General features: G+C 41.7%; 1 protein-coding gene across 1 annotated transcript; it reads right to left on the minus strand.

Annotated features, from left to right (window-relative positions):
- Positions 1–1,016: 1,016 nt before the first annotated feature.
- Positions 1,017–10,152, minus strand: LOC130420672 (macrophage mannose receptor 1-like). Its single transcript, XM_056748155.1, has 7 exons — positions 10,052–10,152; positions 9,732–9,770; positions 8,563–8,928; positions 6,382–6,514; positions 6,184–6,299; positions 2,193–2,534; positions 1,017–2,065 (listed from the first exon to the last, which is right to left on the minus strand). The coding sequence occupies exons 1-7, from the start codon at positions 10,056–10,058 to the stop codon at positions 1,698–1,700; spliced, it is 1,371 nt and encodes a 456-aa protein (XP_056604133.1). The 5' UTR covers positions 10,059–10,152; the 3' UTR covers positions 1,017–1,697.
- Between the last annotated feature and the right edge of the window lie 10,346 nt (positions 10,153–20,498).

Consider the following 20,498-nt stretch of genomic DNA (forward strand, 5'->3'; position numbering starts at 1 on the left):
ACTTATTTTTTTTATATAAACTTGTCAGTTACATTTTGCAGTGATATTTTAATATATGCAGCTGTATTCTCAGATATGTTCACACAAGTAAATCTTTAGTGTAGAATTATTGGGTGAGCGGTAAATACCATAGTGGATATAATAGACTAACAATTTATATATTTCAATTTAATCATAACATAAAAATCATCATTATAGACATTATATGTGACCCTGGAAGACAAAACCAGTCTTATAGATCATTTTTTCGAAATAGAGATTTTTACATCATCTGAAAGTTGAATAAATAAACTTTCTTTTGATGTATGAGTTGTGAGAATAGGACAATATCTGGCTGAGATACAATCATTTAAAACTCAGGAATCTGATGGTGCCACAAAATCAAAATGTTGAGAAAATTGCCTTTAAAGTTGTTAATCAGGGGCACTTTGACAGGAGATCCACTCACAAAAATAAAGTTTTTATATATTTAAGGTACGAAATTTACAAAATATCTTCATAGAACATGATCTTTAATTAATATTATAATGGTTTTCGGCTTAAAAGAAAAATCTATCACTTTGACCCATACAACATACCTTTGGCTTTTACTTAAAATGTTCCCGTGCTACTTAAGACTGGTTTTGTGATCCAGGGTCACATAGAACTTTTATTGAAGTGTTCAACAAGCTTTACGAGCTTTATTTTCATAAATCTAAACATTTTCCCAAACTGTTATAATTACAGATGCAGTGAAAAGTCAGGAGAGAACATAATGTCTCTATTTTACATGAATCCAACATACAGAATGAAAGTCAACCTTCACCAGATTTTATTTTTACATTTCATTTTTATTGTGGAAGAGCTAAAGCAGTAAACAAACACACATCACTATCACTTAAATGATATAATATCCTAAATAAGGCAATTTAAAGCAGGTTGAGTAACAATTAACTTAAACCTGTTATTGAGCAAGTACATGAAAGAAAGGTGCTTAAAACTGTGTCATTACACCTTGCTGGATTCACCGGAAAGCTTGTAATAAGGTTTTGTGTTTTGCCCTGTCAGGTCGTCTTTCCCAGAGATCCTTATTTGGTGTTTTCGTCTATGTGTCACATTCAGAAAAAAGAAGATCCAGCTGCTATAAGCCCTCGTGTGGATGCTGTGAGTGCCACTTTAACTCTAATATGAACTTATTTACAAATCACATATGAAAAAAAAGTGTCCCCTGACAGCAAGAAATCTAATAAAAGTTAGAAATTGTTGGTTTGTCAATGTTAATGGCATTGAATTAATATCACTTTTGCACCTGCAATTAATGTTGAAAAAAACATTAAACCACCATTGTCATCAGTGTTTGCTTTAGTTGAGCTCTTGAGTTAAGAGGTTAAATTGACAGAGTTTGCCAAGCATAAGAGTCAAAATGTGAAATGAATGTAAATGTTTTGGTTGATAATAAAAAGATGCTGTAACAGTATGAACAGAAAAACAAAGAATATGTTACTAACACACTTAGACACCGACACTTGTCATATAAACCTCAAGAACGGTCAAAATCATTATACTAATTCAGACAAACATATCAACTGCAATGCATGCTGGGAGTCATGAAAGTTTGATTCAAGTATTTGTAGTGTGGCCCTTAGATGCCCCCTGTTGTTAAGCAACAAAACAAGAAACGAAAACCAGGAAATTAGCAAAGGAACAAAAAACAATATTTATTTCTCTTTTCTTCTGCAGATGAAGTTGAGTGTTTGAGATTCAGGAATACTGATCCAGAGATGATCTCCTCCAGACTGAACCGCTCCAGATCTCACATCACGCTCACAGTCGTCCACTGCTGTTTCATTCCCCGGAGCCCAATTCTGATAACAAGCGATCTCTCCATTCACCCAGAACCAGATCCCCACAGAGCAGGAGAGACGTAACCCCAGCCACACCTCAGCAGTCGAGGCCTGATAAACCGCTGCTTTCACCCAGCGCTGAATCTTCTCTGAATCAACTGAAACCAGATCCACATGATTCTCTCTGCAGTATCTCACAGCTTCAGTCCAGCTCAGATTCTTCTGGATCAATATCAGCTCATCTGAACACACAATAAACACAAACAACTGAACATGAGAACAAAACACAAACACTGTGACTGAACTGAGAAACTTCATCATGAAGAAACTTCTGTAGTCAAACACACACATTGACTTTTATTCACTCACCTTCATGACACACAAACATGTTAGAGTTACTGCAGCGTGCATCATTCCATTGACCCTGATCATTCACTCTGGCCTCTGTACAATCTTCAGAACCACCAGAATTATTCGGTTCACCAGACCTCCAGTTTCTGAAGGCTGAATCAGTGTTATCTGACCACTCCCACGAGTCTCTGAACAGACCAATCCAGACAGATGTGTGAGGATCATTAATGATGTTGTGGATCAGTTGATTTTCAGTCTGGTTTCTCACACTGATCAGATCAGTATGATACTGTTTGCAGAAACTCTGAGCTTCTCTCCATGTTTTATTAGAAGTATCAATGATGTATGATTTACTGCTGTCTGTTGAAGAAAATAAAGATTCAAGTCTCATGATTTATATTCACTACCAGTCTAGTCGTGAATCTTCAGAAACTTTTTTCTTCTGAAAGTTTTGAGCAGTGCTTCATTTGTGAATCAGAAGGTGCGGAAACAAGCTATAATGAATATGAGAGGAGGCGCTGGTCTTGAATTTGTATAAAACAGAAAATGTACTCCGCTACTAACGTAATCTTGGTTCCCTGAGATACGGGAACGAGTACTGCGTAGCAGGACCCTATGGGAAAAACTAATTTTTCTCCGATGACTGAAGCTTTAGTGAATACTGCACGGCCATTGGTGTGTAAGGTAAAAATTAACGCCAATATCAGCAAAGCTGCACGGACCTATGGAGATGGCGCCCGCCAAAAGGGGCGGGGTTTATGGCTATGTAAGCAGACACATCGCCGTAGGGTCCTCAGGATACTTCGACTGAAGCGACGACCATATGCAGCTTGTAAAAACGGCCAGGAACGCAGTACTCATTCCCATATCTCAGGGAATCAAGGTTACGTTAGTAACAGAGTACCTTCCCTATCGACAATTCACACAGGACGCTGTGGGGAACCAGTATAATCCCGCCGTGCTACAAGTGGAACGAAAAACACCATATAATCCCAGAGCCATGGCTCGAGAATAGGTATAAAGCAGGGAAGCCCCGCAGGAGACAGAAAAGCCAAGCTAATAGGTGGCTTTATCCAGTTAATAGTCCCAAAATGTGCTAGGTTGCCGGTGTCAAAAAAATGACGGAGGGTTGCGCCCCATTCTAGATCTGCGTACCCTGAACAAGCACCTTCAAAAGCTGCCGTTCAGGATGCTCACGCAGAGGCGCGTCCTGACATCTATCAGGTGTCAGGATTGGTTCGTGGCAATCGACCTGAAGGACCCTTACTTTCATGTCTTGATCCTCCCTCGACACCAGCCGTTCCTACGGTTCGCGTTCGAGGGGCGGACATATAAGTACAGAGTCCACCCTTTTGGTCCCTAACCCCTTCGGGAAAAAGGTGTGCGGGTACTAAAACTATCTCGAAGACTGGCTTATCTTGGCACACTCGCGAGATCTGTGGTGTACACCAAGAGCCCCTCGGAGGTTCCGATCTTCCTCACCTGACGACTAAGACGGTCCTCCTGATGATGCTCGCTTCCTTCAAGAGGGAAGGGGAATTCCAAGCATTCTCCGTGTCCCCGGATTGCCTTGAATTCGGCCCTGGCAACTCTTATGTTATCTTGAGACCCAGGCCCGGAAGCATGCCCAAACGTTCCCACTACTCCCTAACTGGACCAAGTGGTGGACTTGCAGGCGTTCTCCATCAGGGAGGAAGACCCAACCCCATCCGTATTGTGTCCAGAACGCGCACTGTGCCTCTACTTGCACCACACGCAGAACTCAGAAGCTCTGACCAGCTCTTTGTCGGTTTTGGAGGACAGCAGAAGGGGAAGGCTGTCTCCAACTAGAGGCTGGCGCACTGAGTCGTGGATGCCGGTACGACGGCATAACGATCTCAGAATCTTTCATGCCCATTAGCAGTGAGGGCTCACTCCACACGGGCTATAGCCACCTCCTGGACACTGGCCAGAAGCGCCTCTCTAGCAGACATCTGTATGCCCAAACACCTTCGCAAGGGTTAACAAACTTTGAGTAAACCCGGTGTCAGCCCACGTCCTGTGTGGCGACATGTAGGACTGGCATCCGGGGAGGCGTATGCCTGCGAAAGCACCTTCCCACCCTCCAGTAGGTTGGGTCAGTGTGCTATCTACCTCTCTTCTTACCCAAACGCATGGCTAAGAACAGGTATCTCACCAACCTTCCTTCTTACCCAAACACTGGTTAAGAACAGGCATTCCATCCATAGATGGCGCTCGAGAACCACGAGACTGGCCATCGATCTGCCTATCGCCTGAGCCCAAGGCTTGGTGGCGCGTAGAGCCAGATCCGTTGCGCTCCTCAGCCCTTTAATGGCGCAATGTCAGTAACTGACTCGTCCATTCCCTGGAGGAGTTTGGCCTGGTATACTTGGAGCACAGCCATGGAATACAGCGCGGAAGCCGCTTGGCCGGCAGACGAGTGTAATTTTTTTGTAAATATCTTTCTTTGTGTTTCACCAAACAAAGAAATGTATAAAGATTTGGAACAACTTGAGTATTAGCTATTCATGAAACAACTTATACTCTACAACAGTATACTCTTTTGTCATTAAGACAGTTATGCTGCGCCTGAAACACACCTGAGATAAGATAACTAAGAGAAGCTCACCTAAAATGAACACTGATCACAATAATGTGCTGAAATTTTTTTTTGCTGCTTGTCCAATTTGATTAATTTAAATAAGTGAAATCAACATAATTTTTTATAATTTTGTCACAACATGATTTTTTATGTTCAGTTATGTAACTTAGAACATTCATCTTGGCACTGCATACATGATTTGTGTTGTTTTAACATATAATTGTTATAACATTGTCAAAAAGGGATTTTATAAACGTTTGTTATTTGGTCAACAAAGGCATTTGATGTGATCTGCTGTTTCTGACCATGTGTAGGTCAATTCAAGCTTCTCTGAATAAGTCATATTTAGTTTTTAATTATTCAATATTTATTATAAACAGATGAACTGCTGTTGGTTATATAAAGTAATATTACTCAATGTATTAATAAAGTTATTAATAAAAATTAAGTCGACATTTTCTCATTTATTTTAGTGTGTCATGACTCGTAACTGAAAATTTAGTTATTCTTTAATAAAAATAACTGAATAAAATCTACTCAACCTACTTCAGTGCAAATTGTTGCCTACATTTTATTAAGTAGATTTTGTATGTTTGCATATAGTTTACTTTGATACCTAATATATGTAAATAAAGTGATTTAACTTATTTCCATGGGTAGTATTCACTTACCCTCAAGAATAGTTTTTTTACTCAATGAACCTGATTATATATAGTTATAGAAATGTATCAATAGTATGTGGAAGTTTGCCACTTGAATAAGTTACGTTCAACTGATGAGTAATTTTTTTGATTGTACAGATATATGTAAAATAACACTTAAACTTGCAGCATTTAATTCGTTTAAAGTGATTTGCTTTCTCTGGTGTAATAGCAATATCAACAGCAACAACAAAGCTACACTTTTAAACAATTCAGCAAAACACGGATAATGTTTTATTTCAGTATTAATTCTGGGCTTTTACTTAAGGGCATATGTTCACAAATTCGCTAACTTTTCCTCAAACGACGTATCTGTGTGGTTAATGCTGATTGGTCAACTCAGTTGCCAATGAAGAGCATATTTGACCAATGAGAAACCTTTTGGCAACATCAGATGATGTTGACTGAAACATCAGAGAATTGTTTGTTTACTTTGCCTCACATTGTAAAACAACAGTGTCATAAATTATAGAAAAAGATATGAAGCGATTATCTTAAAAGTTAATCAGACAAACACAGATATCAAGTTTCAGTGTAGAGGGCCAGTTTAGTCCCCAACAGTATTAAAATAGTAAACTTACATGTACACTACTAGCAGATGGTTAATTGTACACTTACTTAATAAATAAATAAATCTTAAAATACACTTCAAGTTTACTGCTGTATATTTGATAAGAGTTTGGTGTCAGTTGGGTGTAAAACTCACTTGGTGGTGCTGCAACACACTCATAAGACACAGTCAGATATTTGTAATTTCCTTCACAAGGATCAGTGAAGACTGCATCGCTCACAACCAAAGAACAACTCGTTTCTCCATCACATCTGTGTACAAAGAACAGCAAAAATATATAAACAATTATGTGATAATATCTGACAGCTCTTTAATAATGTTTACTGTTCTTACCGAGCAGCCACTGTTACGGATCTATTCTGACTGCACCAAACATTTAAGTGCTGGTAATCTTGTATTCCAGTAGAGCAGGTCTGAGCGTCTGTACGCCCGTAATTGGCTGAAAGGATTTTAATAGTTCCCTGATCTGTTGATAAAAAGTCACATTACAGACAAATGTGTTTGACATCTTTATTTTCTCATCATGTTATGTGGCCTTCAAATCATTGGACAGAATACAAATGAAACTCACCACAGCTGAGAATTAAAGTCTGTGATTGACAGATAATTAAATCCTTTGATGCACCTAAAGTTAGAGATGAGAAGTGAGTGAGAGATGAGAAGTGAGTGAGAGATGAGAAGTGAGTTAGAGACGAGAAGTGAGTGAGAGATGAGAAGTGAGTGAGAGATGAGAAGTGAGTTAGAGATGAGAAGTGAGTTAGAGACGAGAAGTGAGTTAGAGATGAGAAGTGAGTTAGAGATGAGAAGTGAGTTAGAGATGAGAAGTGAGTTAGAGATGAGAAGTGAGTGAGAGATGAGAAGTGAGTTAGAGATGAGAAGTGAGTTAGAGATGAGAAGTGAGTGAGAGATGAGAAGTGAGTAAGAGATGAGAAGTGAGTGAGAGATGAGAAGTGAGTTAGAGACGAGAAGTGAGTGAGAGATGAGAAGTGAGTGAGAGATGAGAAGTGAGTTAGAGATGAGAAGTGAGTTAGAGATGAGAAGTGAGTTAGAGATGAGAAGTGAGTTAGAGACGAGAAGTGAGTGAGAGATGAGAAGTGAGTGAGAGATGAGAAGTGAGTTAGAGATGAGAAGTGAGTTAGAGATGAGAAGTGAGTTAGAGATGAGAAGTGAGTGAGAGATGAGAAGTGAGTTAGAGATGAGAAGTGAGTGAGAGATGAGAAGTGAGTTAGAGATGAGAAGTGAGTTAGAGATGAGAAGTGAGTTAGAGATGAGAAGTGAGTAAGAGATGAGAAGTGAGTTAGAGACGAGAAGTGAGTTAGAGATGAGAAGTGAGTTAGAGATGAGAAGTGAGTGAGAGATGAGAAGTGAGTTAGAGATGAGAAGTGAGTGAGAGATGAGAAGTGAGTCAGATATGAGAAGTGAGTTAGAGACGAGAAGGAGTTAGAGATGAGAAGTGAGTGAGAGATGAGAAGTGTGTGAGAGATGAGAAGTGAGTTAGAGATGAGAAGTGAGTGAGAGATGAGAAGTGAGTAAGAGATGAGAAGTGAGTGAGAGATGAGAAGTGAGTTAGAGATGAGAAGTGAGTGAGAGATGAGAAGTGAGTGAGAGATGAGAAGTGAGTTAGAGACGAGAAGGAGTTAGAGATGAGAAGTGAGTTAGAGATGAGAAGTGAGTAAGAGATGAGAAGTGAGTGAGAGATGAGAAGTGAGTGAGAGATGAGAAGTGAGTTAGAGATGAGAAGTGAGTGAGAGATGAGAAGTGAGTAAGAGACGAGAAGTGAGTTAGAGATGAGAAGTGAGTTAGAGATGAGTTAGAGATGAGAAGTGAGTTAGAGATGAGAAGTGAGTTAGAGATGAGAAGTGAGTTAGAGATGAGAAGTGAGTTAGAGATGAGAAGTGAGTTAGAGATGAGAAGTGAGTTAGAGATGAGAAGTGAGTTAGAGATGAGTTAGAGATGAGAAGTGAGTTAGAGATGAGAAGTGAGTGAGAGATGAGAAGTGAGTGAGAGATGAGAAGTGAGTTAGAGATGAGAAGTGAGTGAGAGATGAGAAGTGAGTTAGAGACGAGAAGTGAGTTAGAGATGAGAAGTGAGTGAGAGATGAGAAGTGAGTTAGAGATGAGAAGTGAGTTAGAGATGAGAAGTGAGTTAGAGATGAGAAGTGAGTGAGAGATGAGAAGTGAGTGAGAGATGAGAAGTGAGTTAGAGATGAGAAGTGAGTGAGAGATGAGAAGTGAGTGAGAGATGAGAAGTGAGTTAGAGATGAGAAGTGAGTTAGAGATGAGAAGTGAGTTAGAGATGAGAAGTGAGTGAGAGATGAGAAGTGAGTTAGAGACGAGAAGTGAGTTAGATGAAGTGATGCTTCTATGTTAAATTGACTGTTTGTGCAGATCTGCCTTAATCTGAGGTTTCCAACCCTGTTCATCTGCCCCACATGTGTTCTTTGTCTTAACTGTGATGTTTATTATTGTTTTCTTATGATCATGTTTTGTTAAGTGAAGGTTTGCTGTCACTCACCATTGTAGCAGATGAGACTCATGTTCACATTACAGTCCTGATGACGCCATGTTCCATTTCTCATAAAAGCACAATTATTTTTGACATTTGATGGTCCAGTTTCCCAGTTCAGATATTTCACAGGATCACCACGAGACCACTTCCATTTATAAACATCTGTTCTATTCAGTCCAATCCAGACATACACCTGATTGTTATTCACAGTCTTCTTCACAGTCTTCTTCAGCTCGTTCATGTCATTGATGTTGTTGACTGTGGCCAGATCTGTGTAGTTCTCTCTGCAGTATCTCTGAGCTTCAGTCCAGTTCATCTTCATGTTTATAAATTGATAGCGGCGCTGGATGCCTTCAGATATTGAACAGAGAGCTGAAAGAGAGAGTTTTTATACAGACACATTCACTCAGAGCTGATCTAAGCAGGATTGGGCTGACACCACACAATCATCATTTACTGACACAACGTTTGTATTGAAGAAGCAGATTCTGACAGATTTAAGCCTGTTAGTGTCTCAGAGAGACGATCGCTCGAGTCGGCAACTCAGAATCAAATCACATTTTAAAACACATCAGACTGGCAGCGAGAAAACAAGAAAAACAAGGAAATATCCTGCAGTGAGATTTCTGAGCTGGCTCAATGCTTGATTTTTTACCAATCTGCAATATATTCTGTGCTGTTTGATTTCAATCTATATTCCACCATCAGCAATAGTAATTCTGCATCGTGCACTTAGACCTGAACATTGAAATCACAAACATCAATCCTGGTGATATTTCAAAGCCGTTGTTTGTTAAATATCTAATTGTTTGTTCTGAGACATCGGGATAGAAACATACAGTTGTTTCTTGTTTTATGTAATTTTATTATTCTATTCCATGTATCTCATTTATTACATTACTCATTTATCATATATTCATTTATCATATGTATTCATTCATTGAATAAAATAATTCCTTTTTGTTCAAAAAAATATACTGTCAAGATTTTTGAAAACATTAAAGATCTCATAATAATTTAATATAGATTTACAGTAGAAAATGCGAGTGGTGCTTTGTGGCAAACCACAGAACTGGGAACTAGGGTGATGACACTTTAATCCAATAATGAAATGAACCAACCCCCATGTCTCTACGACATTTAAATCAGACGTAAAACCAGAAACACAAACTCACCAATGACAAGAAGACTGAAAAACAGAGTCTGAGCCATTTCTGAGGAAGAAACACATTAAAAACCTCAAATGTTAAACTTCTGTTTGTTCGGTTTGTAAAATTAATTAAATCTGTGAGTATGACATAAAAGTTTGCTTAGTTTCTGTCATGTATAAAAGTCAATGAAGTTATAAGTCAAATTTTCTATCATTACTGTATCTCTTCAGAAAATCAGTTTCTTGATAAAGTTTCATTAAAAGTTATTTTCAGATCAATTCACAAAAACAGAATCAATTCAAAAGAATGATTTTAATAAGAATGAGAATGAAAATAGTTCTTACTCTTCATCTCTTGTGTGTTTCTCTCCTGAATCTGCTGCTGTTTCTCTCTCTCTGTGTATGTTCATGTGTTGTTATATTACATCAGGTCTTCAGCACCTCCCATCTTTTGGTTATTTCTCAAGAAAGACTTATTTACTTACTAACTTTACATCCTGCTTATTTGTATCCTTGTTCACGTAAATGAGAAGAAACAAGGTGTGTGTTCTGTCATTTGCATGTGTGTCCGCCAGTGAACACAAGATAATAAGAGACACAGCAGAGGTTGTTGTGATGTGTTACTAAATATATACATTTCAAACAACAGACTTATAGATTTTAGGCATGACTTTGGTCCGGTAGACATTCGTACTACAGTCAGCGAGTTGTTCAGCCGTTTCCTTTTGATAGAACTCCACACAGCATCGATGACCACACTATGGGGAACGCCTCTGCACTGGGGGTCTCATGCTTCCAGAAGGATATTAAAGCCGTGATGTGACTTCCCCCGGCCTGACTTGAGGTCTTTTTGAGGAAGGAGGTCACATTGATGTACGGCCCTGCGTGAGAAGACAGATGTGTGGTGTGAGAGCATGACAACAGAGTCAAATGAGTGAGTCTTACGCCCAATGTGTGACAGCCCTGAAAACATCACAGTAAGTATGGATGTCAACATTTGATCTTGTATCATGTGTGTTTTCTGTTTCTGGGTCAGAAGAATGATTTTCATAGAAGCAAAAATGGATAATTCTTATACAATGAGGCTCTCAGATCTCTCACTTAGCTTTATTCCTCTTCCTTCCATCAGACCCTTGTTATTACATTAATAGAAGTGTGAGTTTTCAATATTTCTTATGACACTAAATATATTTTTAAACCTCTTACTGTGAATAAATTTAATGGTTACCAAGTATTGCTATATCACCCATTAAATCCTCCTCAGACATTCAATACGACATATGTGTGGCTTAAAAGTGGTTAAATGCGTTTTCTAATAATAAATTGTAATAAAGAAACAATTTAATTGTTTTTTTGCTGAACATTTAAAGTGTCAGTTCACCTAAAGTTGAAAGTAAGTTTGTTATTTAAAACGATATGTTCACGTGTTCAGGTCTCTTTCAAATGTATTTGCCTGAAGCTCTTGACCAGCAACTCTCTGTATCCAAATGTTGGTGTCACAGAGGTCCTTTCATGAATATTTTTGTGAGCAGTGTTGTGATGGTGGTTAAAATTCAAATCCATACAAATGTTTTTTTCCAAACAAACAAAGCGCACATGTTTTCTCTTGAAGAAGGAAGAAAATCTGTGCACAGATGTCGAATATTGTGGCCTTTTGTTGTATACTGTAAAATAATTCGATCGTCTTACATTTTTTAGTTCTCTTGTTCCTTTGACTCAGTTAAGTTTGATGCACAAACAGGCCAAAATCTGTCAGAATCTGCTTCTTCAATAGAAACATTCCGTCAGAAAATGATGATTGTGTGGTGTCTCCTGCTTAGATCAGCTCTGAGTGAATGTGTTTGAATAAAAACTCTCTCTTTCAGCTCTCTGTTCATTATCTGAATGCATTCAGCGCCGCTATCACTATATAAACATGAAGATGAACTGGACTGAAGCTCAGAGATACTGCAGAGAGAACTACACAGATCTGGCCACAGTAAAAAACATCAATGACATGAACGAGCTGAAGAAGACTGTTAATAACAATCAGAAGGTCTGGATTGGACTGAAGAGAACGTCTCGGGTTACTTGGCTGTAACCCTGTTCCCTGAAAAAGCGGGAACGAGATGCTGCGTTTCAAACGCTATGGGAGAACAGTCTTTGTTCGACCGGTTGTGAAGCACGTGTGTCAAACACCCCAAAAATTATTTTGGCTTTAAATAACCTCGGCAGGTGACGTGGCTAATTACACCCGCACCTGCCGGTTATAAATACGCGTGAGTGCGGACGCGTCATCAGGTTCCAACTTTGTCTGAAAGGACGTCCGGGCACGCCTGCAGTGCGGCATTGAGGCGCAGCATCTCGTTCCCGCTTTTTCAGGGAACATGGTTACAGCCAAGTAACCCGAGACGTTCCCTATCAAAAGCTACACTCGATGCTGCGTTTCAAACGCTATGGGAACGAGAATACCAACGCCGCCGCACTGGAAGTGTCTGGAACCCCCAAGGTTGTGTGACGTGTGTGCACAATCCGAGAGGAGGACTCAAGCACGACTCTGGGATGTAGACTCCAGGACACGTGAGCCGGGAGTGGCATGGACATCCAGACTATAAAATCTAACAAATGTGTGCGGAGAGGACCAGTCCGCCGCATCACACACTTGCTGCAAGGGGACTCCTCTTGCTAAGGCCATAGAAGAAGAAACCCCTCTTGTGGAATGAGCTCTGACTCCTAGAGGTGAAGCTTGACCGCGCGCCTCATAGGCCAGGGCAATAGCATCCCTTACCCAATGTGATATTGTTTGCTTGGTAGCAGCCGCCCCTTTGTTGCGGCCCCCATAGCATATAAAAAGTTGCTTTGATTTACGCCACTGGCTTGTGCGGTGGACGTAAGTCTGAAGAGCACGTACTGGACACAGTAGGTGTAATCGTTCCTGCTCCGACGTCGTAATCGGCGGAGGGCAAAAGGCCTCAAGAATAACCGGATGCACGGTGGAGAATGGAACTTTAGGGAGATAACTCGGGTGAGGATGCAGAATAGCTTTGACCATCCCAGGGGCAAAATTTAAACAGGACGGCGAGGTCGAGAGCGCCTGCAAATCTCCGATTCTCTTAAGAGAAGTGATTGCCATTAGAAAAACCATTTTAAAGGTCAGAAGCCTGACAGGCGCTGATTCCAAGGGTTCGAAGGGGGCGCTAAGTAGACCCTCGAGCACTGTCGCTAAGTCCCATGGAGGGACTGTCCTTCTAGAAGGAGGCATCAGTCGCCTCGCTCCTCGAATAAAGCGGACAACTAAAGGGTGCTTTCCCACAGTAACCCCTTCAATCAGGGCGTGGCAGGCCGAAATGGCGGCCACGTAAACCCTGAGAGTACCGGGGGTTATCCCTGAGGACAGTTTCTCTTGCAGAAATTCCAACACTGAAACTATCTGGCAGTGAATTGGGTCTGCATGGTGTGCAAGGCACCATCTGTAAAAAACGCTCCATCTAAGGGCGTAGCACCTTCTAGTGGAAGGAGCCCTAGCACTTACAATAGTCTCTACTACGTCAGGCGGGAGCCCAGTGCCTCTCAGCTGGTGCCCCTCAAGGGCCAGACATGGAGGTTCCAGAGCTCGGGACGAGGATGAAACACTGTCCCCTGTGCCTGAGATAAGAGATCTCTCCTGACTGGGATCGCCCAAGGAGGGTCGTCTAGGAGGGATACTAGGTCCGAGAACCAGATTCTGGTTGGCCAACGGGGAGCTATCAATAAGAGGCGAGACCCCTGTTGACGGACCTTTGCCAGGACTCCCGGGAGCAGAGCTGTCGGAGGAAATGCGTAAAGACGCAGTCTGGGCCATGTATGGGCCATCGCGTCCAGACCCAGGGGAGCTGGATGAATCATAGAGAAGTAGAGGGGACATTGTGCTGTCTCCTGCGTAGCAAAGAGGTCCACCTCTGCTTCGTAAAATCTTTCCCAGATTTGTTTGACTACTTCGGGGTGGAGTTTCCATTCCCCGTTTGTCACAGCTTGTCTGGACAGCAAGTCTGCTCCCACATTCATATGCCCCGGGATGTGAATTGCTCTGAGGGACAGGAATTTGTCCTCTGCCCAGGGCAGAATCTGCTGGGCCAATTTGTTCAGGTGGCGCGACCGCAGTCCGCCCTGGTGATTTATGTACGAGACTACTGAAGTGTTGTCCAACCGCACTAGGACATGGTAGCCTCGTAACTGCCGGAGGAAGTATTTCAGGGCCAGAAATACAGCCATCATTTCGAGGCAATTGATGTGCCAATCGAGAAGATGACCTCTCCAGATCCCTTGGGCTGGACGGCCATTTAAGACCGCACCCCAACCCGTGAGGGATGCGTCTGTCGTTAGCATTTTGCGATGACAACACGGACCGAGAGTGGGACCTAAAGTCAGAAACCGAGGTCTGAACCACATAGAAAGGGTGCGAAGCCCCTGGCGCGTCACCCTTATATGCCTCTGGGGGTTGGCCCTTGGATGAAACCCCCTGGCTCTGAGCCACAACTGAAACGGTCTCATATGAAGCAGGCCCAGAGGTATCACTGTGGAAGCCGCTGCCATGAGACCTAGAACTCTCTGAAAGTGATGATTTGTCACTTTCTGGCCTAACCTGATGCCTCTCAGGGTATTTTGGATGGACTCGACACGTGCGGGAGACAGTTGTGCCTGCATTTCGATCGAGTCCCATATGACCCCGAGATACGTTGTATTTTGCGTAGGGGAAAGAACGCTCTTTTTGACGTTGAGTCTCAACCCTAGAGCTTTGAGATGAGCTAGGACGACATCCCGATGTCGAAGCGCTAGCTCTCGAGACTGAGCTAAAATCAGCCAGTCGTCTATGTAATTCAAAATGCGGATGCCCCGGAGTCGCAAAGGAGCCAGAGCTGCATCCATGCATTTTGTATATGTGCGGGGTGACAAGGCTAGGCCGAATGGAAGAACCCGATACTGGTAAGCTTCGCCCCCGAAAGCGAACCTCAGGAATCTTCTGTGTTGTGGCAAGATCTCTATGTGAAAGTATGCGTCTTTGAGATCGATCGTCACGAACCAGTCGTGACACTGAATTTGAGACACAATCATCTTGATTGTCAACATTTTGAATTTGAGTGTCTTCAAGTAGCGGTTCAATCCGCGAAGATCTAGAATTGGACGCAACCCCCCATCCTTCTTGGGGACTAGAAAATACCGGCTGTAATAGCCTGACTCTCTGTCTGATAGGGGAACATGTTCTATGGCCCCTTTTTCCAGCAGAGCTTGTAATTCTTGTGTCAACAGATTCACTCGCTCCGGTTGCACGGAAGTGGAGACCACGCCGTTGAAACGCGGAGGGCAATATGCGAATTGAATTCTGTAGCCTTTGGTTACAGTTCTTTCTACCCATGGAGAGATACCTGGAAGTAGTTTCCATGCTGCCAGATTCTCTGAGAGGGGTATCAATGTTGACACTTCGTCCTGTGGGGGGAATGCTAGACATTCGGTGCCCTGCAGTATGGCAGGAGACGACCGAATATTTAGCATTTTTGAGCCCGCTAATCCCCGAAAGATCGGTAGCTGCGGGGATTGCAAAGCGGCCCTGTGAGGGTACCGAAGAGGAGCCTCTAGTTTCTCTTGGAATTCTGGGCACCCCTCCCCGGGGGGGCACACCCCCACAGTCCCGGCCACACATGTCTCAGGGTTTCTTCTTTTTCGAAGAAATAAAGTGCCTCAGGTCCGGACCTCCCGATGCGGCCTGAGGGGCACGGTGGGCCGTTCCCCTGCCTCTGCGAGGGGGGGCGCGACTCGCCACACTCTCCCTGAGGACCTCACGTCTCAGGTAGACCGGACCCACCCGAGACTGTGTGCCTGGCCGAGACTGGGGAAATGATCCGGAGTGGGTGGCCGACTGTCCCAGGGGAGAGATAGCTTGCCAGCGTCTCTTCCACCCTGGGCATCGCAGTGTATCCCCGTGTCTTCGCACCACCGATGGTTGAATAAATCGACCTCGATGGCACAAAAACACGGGAGGAGTGAGGTTTCTGCCATGAGCGAGATAGCTCGCCATGGAGATCCTCAAAGAAAGGGAGAGCCCTATTCTGGGGCTCCTCCCTCCGGCCACCCGACAGATATCTGTCGTCAAGCTTTGAGTCCTTGGGGGCCTCTTGTTCCTGCGGCCAGTCAAGGTGGAGCCTGTCGACTGCCTTGGTTACCGCCCCGATTAGATCCTCAATCGCCTTAGTATCGCGAGAGGAACGCTCGGAGGCGGTGCTATCTAACCCCGCAGAAACAAGGGAAGCCTCGTCCTCCGCCGGCTCAGAAGAAGTGCCAAGGCACGCTCCAGAGGCGGACGCGAGGACGTCGCGGTTCGGCGAATGCACGGGAGAAGCGGACGGATCCGTCTTCCGTGCCTCAGCAAGCTCAAACCGCGAGCCCCAGGATGAGGAAGAGGCGGCTCGGTCTCGCTTAAAAAACGCGAGCCGAGCACGCAGAACTCTGAATTCAAAAACATCACAGAGTTCACACTCTCCCTCAAGTCCCTGGGCGGCATGGTCAGCCCCCAAGCATTCAAAGCAAAGCTCATGCTTATCGAAATCGGAGAGGAACCTCTCACAGGGAGGAACACATCTCCGATCCGAGTCAGTCATGGTTTGTTTTACTCTTCCTTATTCTTACACTAGACTAAGAAACTGCTTGGTCACTAGTCTAAGAATGAAGGTAATATCTTTCTTTATTGCTTGTTTGTTTGTTCGTTCGTTAGTTCGAAAACAAATAAAGAAGGAGACTTCTCCCTCACACACACGCACACACAAAGCGGTCCTTGAAGACAAAAGAACCTGATGACGCGTCCGCACTCACGCGTATTTATAACCGGCAGGTGCGGGTGTAATTAGCCACGTCACCTGCCGAGGTTATTTAAAGCCAAAATAATTTTGACACACGTGCTTCACAACCGGTCGAACAAAGACTGTTCTCCCATAGCGTTTGAAACGCAGCATCGAGTGTAGCTTTTGATAGGAAACAGGTGTTTATAAATGGAAGTGGTCTCTGGGTGATCCTGTGAAATATCTGAACTGGGAAATAATGTGTTTTTATGAGAAATGGAAAATGGCTTCATCAGGACTGTAATGTGCTGTCACAGTTCATCTTCTACAATGGTGAGTGGCAGCAAACCTTCACTTAACAGAACATGATCATAAGACAACAATAATAAACATCTTAAGACACAGAACACATGTGGGGCAGATGAACAGGTTGGAGCTGAACTCTAGAGGATTGGACACATCTGATTTAAAGGGCCGGTATCCCAGAAAATGCACTTTTAAATGTTTTTCAACCAGAAATTGTGTTGCCAGTGTGTGTGTAGAAACACCCAACAAATCCAACAGTTGTTCTTTTTATAATCTCCTTTAAAGCGACCCTAACAGACAGGGTTTATATAACATTCATCATCCAAATGCAGTATACAAAAAAACATGAACTTCGCGAACGTATACTCTCTCCTGCACACAAGTGAAAGTGACGTCAATGCATGCTCGCCGCATGTTTTTCTGGTAGAATTGTCCAAAAAAGGACTAAGAAATAATTCCTACGAAACGGTTTTATGTGTTCAAAAAAACCTTTCCGAAACCTGTACGATCCCTGGGGGAGTGTATCAAGCACAGAAATACTTCATAATCAGCCCAACTCATTTTTGAGAAGTTAAACATGTTAAGCATGAAACACCGTCTCCTGTTTTTGCCAAGTGGTTGATATTCTTTGGATAACATCATGTTGATCCTGGTACTTTAAGGCCTATCACTGTGTTTTAGGAAGGTTTTGGTATGGGGTACACTTAAGGAAGGTTTAACTTCAGTGAAATAACAATTTAAAACACAAATCTTAAGATATAGCAAGAATAAACGATGTATTAAGAATAAATTTGAAGGAGCTCTGGTTCAAACCACGTGCTCTCAGCTAACAGGAAGTTGATGTCTGTCGTTTTCTGTTTGCATTTGTAAATAGTCTTATAAAACATTTTAACAGATTTTACTCTGTTCGTGAATTTTCCGTACAATAACATAGTGACCAGATTCATTCACCATTCATTCAGAAATGAACAGATTCATTCATTAAATGACCACTGTCCAGGTTATCTGAAAACGAATACATCACATACATCCTATGTTCTCCATAGGATTAATTCATGATGTTATTTGAGGATGTGAACATTGCCAAGATTTTCTCAGAACGTGGTGACAAAGTAATGTTGCCGTGACAAAATGAAGACGAACTGGCGGCATCATCAGAACGTATTGTGTTTGCGTGGTAAACTCTGCCTTCTCACGATGAGTTGTGGGTAATATCAGCCCTTTGAGTATCCAAGAATCTGCACTTTTATTTTCACCAGAAACAGTAGACCGTCCGGGAACTCATTTCATCATTCTATGATTTTGGACTTAATAATTCTAATTGCAGTTTATCTGTTTATCTGAATTAGTTTGATAATCGTCGCCATTGTTGAGGTTTGTATGTGTGTTGATGTCTAAGTCTGTCTGTAAAATTATATTTATTTTTTCACAGGTTCTATACATTTGTGAACCAAAACATTCAAATCAGTCATGAGAGATTGCTTTACATTCATTGCAAGCGGTCGCCTACTTTAAATAAACTTTAATCATCAATTTCCTTACAGGTGCATAAATTTTCTCATAGAAACACTAATATGAAGCTCTTAAGGAGAGTCAAGAGCCCAACTAAAGCGAAAACTGATAACAATAATGTAGGTTTGTTTAAATACAAAAAAGTTCTACATTAATAGCGATTTCAAAAGTGATATTGATTCAATGTAATTAAAATTGCAGACAAATCAACAGTTTATAACATTGATGTAATGGTTCTCACCTGCTCTCTTGCTTTCAGGTTTGGAACTGAACTATGCAGATCACTGGCTCTCCAGGACTGGAGTGGACTCGTTCTGATTTACATGATGTCAAACAAAGGAAAATCTGAACATCTGAAAGAAAATAAGTGTCACTTTTACCAAACAGAAGCATGTTTTGCATAAAAGTCATTGTAGGAGGCAACTCTGTAGGAAACAAAACCCAGAATGTAGAGCTAAGAAAGACCATATTCATCTTCAGACTGAGACTGTTCCTTCAGGTAAACACGGATGTTTTATGATATTATATCACTAAACTGGCATGCTGATTTACTTTATTGAAATGTGTTTGATTCCTTCTGTTTCAGATTGATATTATTCTTTAAATCCACCTGCAATGGAAATGCTGCTTCTTCTGCTGATTTTCTCAGGTCAGTGTGTATGTATACATTTAAAAAGATAGAATTATAGTATTTGTTTATCACTGCCCTTCAAAAGCCACACATCTATAAGCTGAATGTACTTTTGATCCATTTCCAAATATTTAGTTTTAATATTATGTATTGTCTTGATGGCATACAAACTGTTAAATTGAAAGATTGTTTTTGTTTTAAAGGTACAAATAATAATATCTGCTGAATTTGTTTAAAATATTTTTATTTGTACATTATTTATAAATGGAATATCCCCTCCGATATATTTCCAGATGATATACCTGTACTTCCCTTAAAATGTGTGGATCTGTCAATGGTAACTGCATTGAATCAATATCAGTAACTGTAAAAGCATTCTAGTGATTAGTGACTGTTTACATGCAACCGAATAATTGTAAAGCCTGCAAGTAAACAGATTGGGTCGGAGTGCTTTAGGTCTGAACCACCGCTTTCGATTCAATTGGAATTTTGATCAGATTGATCTGAGTCGGCTCAAAGTCACCATTACGATGATCATTGTGTGCTTTTATGTTTAGATATTCATTGTGTGAACAGTATGTGTTGTTGGTTCTGTGGCTTTAAGGGAATGCCCTCTTAATCGAAGTCTTATACAAATACTGACAACACACAAACAGCAAATGTAATGTAACAATTAAAATGTTTCATCCTAAACAGAAACAAAGTTACTTACTAAATTAGCATTTCCATTGCATTCACACCAGAATACTTCTATCTTGAAATAATTTCAAATTAGAACGTTGTTCATTATAAAATCTGACCCTGCTTGTGAAAACCCAGCAAATGTATTTTTACTATTTAACAGAATATTCTGTGAAAAACAACAATATCTTTAATATTGAAATAATCACATTTTAAAGATGCCAAGGGCGTTGCAACCAGTCTCTGCGTTTCATGGTACCGTCTCCATTCCCTGTCGTTTTATCGGTTTATTTATCTCTAGCGCGGCTAGCTTGCGAGCGACATACTTCCGTTTGGGAGGAGTAAAGGGATGACATATGTGGTTTCAACAACCAGATGAATTAAGTCTTGTTCACTTTTAACTGGGACTTATAAATGTATTGTTTGTATTGATGTGAACATATCACTTCATGACAAGTTTCCCACCATGGTTTCACATTTGAGCTTACAATTCTTTTCCAAAATAAACACGTTTAATGCACTCATGGGGATAGAATACTGTAGAAAGATTCAGAGTAGGGAAGGATGCGTGAACCGGCAAACATTTAAAATAAAGTTTTAATATAAATAATAACAGCCGACGGCCCCTCACGGCCGACCGCCGGCATACAAAACAAAACAAAAACATACATTCAATTATAAAACATGTTCGGGCCCGGTCCTCTCTCTTCGGCGGTCCGGTTGCTCGTTCTCTTATATGCCCCCCATCTCCTACGTGATTCGAGACCGGTGTACGCACTGCTGGTGCTCATTCACAATTACTCACCGGACTCGAAGCACGGTCTCGCCCTGCCTACTCCACTACAAATAAATTTTCTTAAAATAGAGTCAACAA

Source organism: Triplophysa dalaica, chromosome 5, assembly GCF_015846415.1.
Source record: "Triplophysa dalaica isolate WHDGS20190420 chromosome 5, ASM1584641v1, whole genome shotgun sequence".
Taxonomy (NCBI): domain Eukaryota; kingdom Metazoa; phylum Chordata; class Actinopteri; order Cypriniformes; family Nemacheilidae; genus Triplophysa; species Triplophysa dalaica.

What these genes read in the sequence shown, in the direction of transcription:
- LOC130420672 (XM_056748155.1), bottom strand. An exon ending in GTGTGTTGCAGCACCACCAA is followed by an intron (nt 2,535 to 6,183) that starts GTGAGTTTTACA and finishes TTTCTTCAACAG; the next exon opens with ACAGCAGTAAATCATACATC. An exon ending in CATGTTTGTGTGTCATGAAG is followed by an intron (nt 2,066 to 2,192) that starts GTGAGTGAATAA and finishes TTGTGTGTTCAG; the next exon opens with ATGAGCTGATATTGATCCAG.